Here is a 7420-nt window from a genome sequence, read left to right as displayed (position 1 = left end):
CCCCTGCTCTGCATCTCTCTCTCTCTCTCTCTCTCTCTCATTCAGCTCAGCTCCAACTAGGGCTGGACGATATGGCCAAAATTGATATCACAATATATTTCTTAATTCCGATTTCGATATGAACACTATTAAAAAAAGCCTCGTAAAAATTGCCAAGAACGCCCACAACAGATGTCTGTCTAACAAACTTATGAAAAATGAATTTGGCAAGTCTATGACACCTCATATAAAACCATATAATATTTTAGAAAACAAAAACAGCACAAATAAATTTATGTTCACCTTTTATTTGTATTTAGCCTTCATACAAACAACAAATGTGAAATCACTGTCAAATAATCGTCTCAGATTCACCTAATTAATATTAATATCTTTAACTTCAAACTATAGCCTAACATACACTACCAGTCAAAAGTTTTTGAACTGTGTTTAAAAATCATATCACCGTTATTGAAAAAAAATTATATCGCGATACATATTGATATTGAATTATTGTCCAGCCCTACGAATTTCTGTAGTGATAGCAGCTGCTGCTGTTTGTGTTCTTAATGGTAACCAATTAGATTAAGATTTTATTTTTTCTTTTCTTTTCTTTTCTTTCTTTCTTAAAACCAAAGTTCACAGTCCCGATTGATCTTTATTTGATTATAAATAGAGTTTGAGCTCAGAAGAGGATTTTAAAATGCTTTTAAAATGAAATACTTTTCTCTGTGGGTTTTAAAGGTGCTGTATGTACTTTTTTTTGACTGTACTAAAGCATAAAAATACCATAATAGGCTTATGTTTGCAGCGTATTGAAGCCATATGAAGCCAAACAAACTAGGTCGGAGATTGCAGATTATACCCCACCTAAATAGCCTCGGCATCTATTTAAAAAGCTCCACTAGTATGATTTGTGAATGCCTTTTAGATGTCCTGTGATGGGGTCTGCGCTGCGGGGGTGTCCAGTACACCATTGCTTCTTACCTTAAAGTGTAAGGCTTGTCACCTTTCATTGTTAATTGACCCTTTGCAAAGACCTGTCCCCCTTAGTTATTGTTGCTACGTCCGACAAGCAATGGCGCTCTCTCACACCACACATCATGTTCTCACGCAATGAAAAATACATCGCGGTGCAAGAGGTAGAAGAGGTCCGCCTCGGTAGAAATTGCATGGTTTGCGTGGTGCCTAAACACACTACTGGGTGAATTGTGCTCGTTCCTGTGGCATATCCTGTGAATAACATGCAATATTTGTCAAATATACAGACGTTTCAGAAACGTTTTCATGAGCAACAGAAACACTTTTTATATACTGCTTGATATACAGTGCCATCTGTTCAAAAATAAAGTTCAACATAAACATGCTATTTAAATACCAATAAAGTGGGGGTATATATGCTTTTATCAGTGTTTTTTTTTTTATAAACGTGACTCAATATAACATTGCGACTACAGTAAAAAAGCTTTTACTGTTCTAAAAACACAGATTTGTGAGCAGTATTGGAATTGAAGATGTTAGAAACACACGTCATTGTTGTCATGTGGTGAATTTGGCCAATCATGTAACAGCTGTCGTCATCAGCGCTCCTGCAGTCGCTCTGAAAAAGCTGCGCCAGCTGAGTCAGCCGGCTGCTCTCGAAACGCTATCGCGATACTTTGATGCCACATGTGACAGTGACGTCGTTCAAGTCGGTCAAAATTTCTAACCGGCATGCACTGCTTCAAGTCAGCCGCCGATCGGTCACACCTAATCTCTTCAATATTTTAGCTGCAGTACCCATTTCAACCGCTAGCTGTTAGGCTTGCTGCCATAGACGGTGTTTTCGGTTATGCCAGTGTTAAGCCGCAACACCGGTTACGTCATTTGCCTACGGCGGCACCGCCCCCCACCGTCGTTTAGATTTGTTATAGTAACAAAAATCATTTAGCCTAGTTCAGTTTATCACGTGAGGAGAGTGAGTCGAGCTGACTGACAAGAGTGAGGTGAGAAAGACAAGACGATGCCAGAAGATTGTTTAGAAAAAAATGCAAAGGCGCCTGTTTGGCAATATTTTAGATTTTGAAAAGCTTATTGACTGTATGTTTTTTTTAAACATTCGTTTCTTATTTATTTGGTTCCACAGTGTTTGCTGATTACTTTATATAAACTTTGTGTATTTTATTTATTTTATTTTACATCAAGGTGTATATGCCGTGCCTCCAAACTTTATTATTCGTTTTGCCAATAAACGTTCTATGTTTCTTATTTATTTGGTTCCACAGTGTTTGCTGATTTTCAGTTTTATATACCTATTTAAACTTTGCGTAGCCTAAGTCATTTGTTATTTTATTAGGCATATATAGTGTATTTTTATTTGTTTTGTTAATAAAAGTTCTATGAGTTTGACATTGTTGTTGCTTGAATTGAATCAACGCCGAATTACCGCTAATTTGTAAGTGAAAGTAAAATGCGCACGGCGCTTTTTCAAGCTATTTAAAAGCCAAGAAATCCGAGTAAAAGAGGGAAAACTCAAACGAACAATTGCTTGACGCCGAATTGCGGCAATTCAATTGCCGCTAATTTGAAAGTGAAAGTAAAATACACACAGCACTTTTACAAGCCATTTGAAAGCGAAGAAAAGAGGGAAACTCAAACGAACTAACACCCCCCACCCCAACGGTGATACCGGTATTACCGGTGTTGTCACACGTCGATTAACCGGTGGGAAAATTTCCTCACCGTCACAACCCTACTAGCTGTCATTATTACATACTGCACCAGGGATCTTCAACCCTTCTCATGGAGTGCTACCGTCCTGCAGTTCAGTTCCAGCCCTGCTCCAACACACCTGTATGTAATTATCAAGTTGCCCTGAACACCTTGATTTGCTGGTTCAAGGGCCGTTTCTCAAACGGAAGGCTGCATCCTCCAGAGGTCGCATTTGCAGGCTGCATATGTCATCAAGCCTGGTTTATTTGAGTTAACTGAGCATTACATTTGTGAGTCATAAGCACATTAGAACAATTTACGCTTAACTAAGAATAATGGTCAAATTTATAACTGTTAATATTCTAAAATAAGATCATCTTTATGACGTATGCAGCCTACAAATGCGACCTCCGGAGGATGCAGCCTTCTGTTTGAGAAACGGCCAAGGTGTGTTTGATTGGAGCTGGAGCTGAAATATGCAGAACCGTAGCTCTCCAGGAGCAGGGTTGGAGATCCCTACACCTTTAAAGAAAAATGGATACTTACATTTTACAAATCCCAGAGAGAGTACTTTGAAATAATGCAGATTTTAAAAAAATTAAGTTAATTTTCAAAACACTGTGCTTAAAATGTTATACATGCTAAGGTATTATATTATTTTAGTGCATATTCATGCCATGTCATAACACATGGCTATGGAAAAAAGTCATTTATTTTGTTTATTTAATGGTTTTATTCACATTTATAATATAATATACATTTTATTGTAATTTCACATTTTTATTCAAATTGTTGAGAACAAAGATGTTCAAATACCCTTTGAGAATCTTATTCAGCCATTGACCCCAAATCAGTCTACAGTTGTCTTTTTATTTTTATTTCAGGTAGAATTCTCATATCCTCCCATTATTCCTGGGGCGGGTCATGACAGTAACACACTCCCAGAAGAATGGAAGTATCTGCCTTTCCTGGCACTGCCAGATGGAGCACACAATCATCAGGAAGGTAAAGTCTCAATTTACCCTACACTTCACTAAAAAATTAAAAGGGTTTATGAAATTCTATCTAAATACCTTTTTTTTTTTTTTTTTATTGTGATTGGTTTCTGATTGGTCATTGCATTCATGAAATCAGCAGATATGTCTGTGATTGGCTATGTTGCTCAATGCTGCAAAAACACGTAAATAGAAACCAGCCCCACCCTGCAAGTTGAGGGGATTGGGTACATGTTTGTGATGGTAGGAAACGGGCGGTTTGAAACCATGTTTTTGAGACTGTCTTTGATACACTGCAGTTTTAAGGACAAAATGCTCAGCAATGGTGTCCACTGATGAAGATGCACATAAGTTGTCTTTAAGCCTTTTAAAAACACCAGACAAAACAAAGTAATCAACATTACAAACTTGATTTTCACCACAGGGGGGCTTTAAATAGACTAAATAAGTTTCATAAGTGTTAATTAGTGTTTTGGGTAGGTACTATTGGGGTGTTTAGGGTGTGTGGTCTGAGCGTGTATGTAGAGTCAAAGTGGCCTCTAACACTGTCCGTTTTCTTAAAGATAAATTACTGAATTTTTAAAATTGTATGCCAAGAGTGGTTGCATTAAGACTGAAAGGGGCACATCAATTTCTGGCTGATTGCATGTTTTCACAACTTTGGAGACAGAGGGTACTCAATGCCAGCAGGAAGCTGTTGGTGAATTGTCATTTTACCAGGATTTTTCTCAGTTGATCTGTTATGCAAAGGTATAAAGACATTGATCCAACCAAACAGCTGTTGCAACAGATGAGAAACCTACTATGCAGTATTGTTTCCTGTCAAGCTGTGTGTTACTATTGGAAGCTTCAATTTAGCTGCAATTTCAAAATATCTAAACAAGAAAGGCAAGACTCCAGGGAACCAAGGTCCCATTCATTATAACCAGTTATTTATTCTTCTCTGTTGAATGATGGGATTGCTCTGATAACCTCTGTACAGTATACATTCTGGTTGGGCTGTTTTCAAGAGGTGTGTGTGTGTGTGTGTGTGTGTGTGTGTGTGTTTGTTTGTTTGTTTGTTTGTTTGTTCCGTAGAACCTCTCAGAGTTCTACATTAACTGTTGAATTCACATTAAAGTTTATTTTTGAATAATAATTATTTTCTTTTGTAACAATGATTACTATCTTCAAGTTCAAGAAAACCTCTTTAGGAAGAAAACTGCAAACCTCTTTATGGGTAAATTTGAATGAGTGGAAACATAACGTCTCTTGTCCAAAAACCAGCTTTTTTCACTGTAATGTTATGATTGAAAAGTATTATGTCCTCTGTAATGTATTGGTTGAAAAACAGACTTAAGTTCTTCAGCTTTCAAACTGCATATAGTTTTTACTATACTATACTATATTTTTTACTACTCTGCACACCTCTTTGACATGCTCTGGGGAGGCGCAGCCCATGCTTTGAAAACCCCTGGAATAAACAATACACAATCACTATATATATATATATATATATATATATATATATATACTATATATCAATCACTATAGACAATCATGGAATCGGGGTCAGATGTAGTGTATAGTTCAGAGTGAAAATGTACATGTGCACAATCCAGACAAAATAAGCAGTAGAGTAATACAATCAGAGTAGTCCCTCATGGAATGGATACACCAAGCAACCTGCATCGAACCATCGTAAATACCACAGAGCCCAAATGAATGCACATTCCAGGACCTCAATCAAAAATTGGGAACACTCAACGATGACACCATGCCACAGAATCAAAAGACGTAGCCCCTCCGTCTGCAGCAACCATGCTGCAAATACCATTAAGTAGGCAGATCTGTGGAGTCAGATGATACATGGATGAGACACCTCAGCAAGTGGTGGAGCAGAGCGTACCACCTCCACACACCAGAGGGAATTACAAAACGTAATTGGAAAAAAATCTGTTAGGCTGAAGTCGATTTTATGAGTGTACAATATGGGGACAAACATGCATTTTTAACAACATTAAAAACATGCATTATTTAACATACAAAACTACCAGATATTGCTATAAGTTTGATCGCAACATATAATCATTGCTGTTAATAGTGTTCACCGTCTGTTTTGATTACATGACATTAACTAACTGCTTGATTTTTACCATACATTTCTGCCATATGGACATCAACTTGAGGTAGTCACACTGATAAGTGTAGCAAATTATCTCAAAAGGGAAATGTATATAAATAATTACAATTAATTATGATTAATTACAATTATTTATCAGCTGCCAGTAGTAACTGTAGCAGAATTAAATTGCCATCAACCAATCTGTTCGTCCAGCGAACATTCAGTGTAAGTTCATATCAACTCTAGGAAAGAAATATTTCCGTGGCCACAAAAATACTTTCTTACAGTATTAATGCATTAGAGCATGTAATAAGGATCAAAATCGTAAAGGGACAATTAATTTGCAAGGCAGAATAAGAAACTCATTTAATTTGTGCACAAGTCAATTGGCAGAATGGGTTGGAGCTGAAATCCAGTAAGACTTTGAGGATTTATTCCATGGGACGTAAACGCTGTCTACAGATCTTGGAATGCAGCATCAGTGACTCAGGCCTTTATACTTGTGAAATAGGTGACCTCAGCACTACCTGTAAACTTGAGGTCTATGGAAAGCCTTTTTCACCTTATTTTTCATTTCTTTCACAGCTTGTTGCTTATTAGTGTAGCAAATTAGCTCAAAAGGGAAATGTATATAAATAATAACAGTTAATTATGATTAATTACAATTATTTATATCAGCTGCCAGTGGTAACTGTAGCAGAATTAAATTGCCCTCAACTAATCTGTTCGTCCAGCAAACATTCAGTGTAAGTTCATATCAACTCTAGGAAGGATATTTCCGTGGCCACAGAAAATACTTTCTTACAGTATTAATGCATTAGAGCATGTAATAAGGATCAAAATCGTAAAGGGACAATTAATTTGCAAGGCAGAATAAGAAACTCATGTAATTTGTGCACAAGAGTTTTATTAACTAAACAGTAACACAAACTAGTCTAACAAACAAACAAACAATCACTCATACAGGGGAAAGGACAAATGAGACTTGATGGATGAAACCATCAGGAAAACCAGAGAATGAAGCTGTTGTAGAGTCTGGACCAATCAGACACACCATTTTTCATTGGATTTAACAAATCAGTTATTCATTAGATTAACAAATCGTCACAGACCCCTGTGGAAAGTGAAAAAGAGCTAAGAGAGACATCAGCTGAGATCCTAGGATCTTTGGTGAATGGAAAGTCAAGGCCTGAGGCCTGGCGCAGACTTAAGGTACAGAAGACTTCTAGCTCACATCCTCATCTTCTCCGTATCTAACAGAACCGCAGACTGACCGACTATGTGTTGGAGCCCATCGGGCACTCCCGCACCGGCTCAGGCTCCAACACAGGCCACAATCAGAAGATTTTAGCAGAAGAAGAACAACATAGGCGGAACTGTACGAGCCTTTTAAGGTCTGAGAAGATTCAGGCCTCTCAGGATGGGCTTATCCAATGAGAAAGTCTGAAATTCCAAGCGGGAGGTTGGAAATACTGGGGAGTTTTATGACCCTTTGTGTGAGAGCATGGTAATTTGCATATGGAACTCGAATCAAAATGACTAAAGATTCTTAGAACACTAATATATTGCCTATGTACCCACGTATAATATAAACGCTCATTTAGATCATCAGAAGACAAATTCAAAGAGACCAAACATGGTATCGGTGGGG

The 7420-nt window shown here is 37.4% G+C and overlaps 1 protein-coding gene across 3 annotated transcripts in view; it reads left to right on the top strand.

The window, feature by feature from the left end:
• The window catches only part of avl9 (AVL9 homolog (S. cerevisiase)), a 55764-nt gene that overhangs the window by 17711 nt on the left and 30633 nt on the right, over positions 1–7420 (top strand). For all 3 annotated transcript variants that reach the window (XM_016468834.1, XM_016468822.1, XM_016468828.1), the window contains exon 3: positions 3555–3675. In XM_016468834.1, the coding sequence (XP_016324320.1) occupies positions 3555–3675 (121 nt within the window). The remainder of the gene's footprint in view (positions 1–3554; positions 3676–7420) is intronic.

This window comes from Sinocyclocheilus anshuiensis, unplaced genomic scaffold (assembly GCF_001515605.1).
Source record: "Sinocyclocheilus anshuiensis isolate Anshui unplaced genomic scaffold, SAMN03320099.WGS_v1.1 scaffold890, whole genome shotgun sequence".
NCBI classification, from domain to species: domain Eukaryota; kingdom Metazoa; phylum Chordata; class Actinopteri; order Cypriniformes; family Cyprinidae; genus Sinocyclocheilus; species Sinocyclocheilus anshuiensis.
Note: the sequence above shows the minus strand (reverse complement) of the source record. Positions and strands in the feature narration are given on the sequence as shown.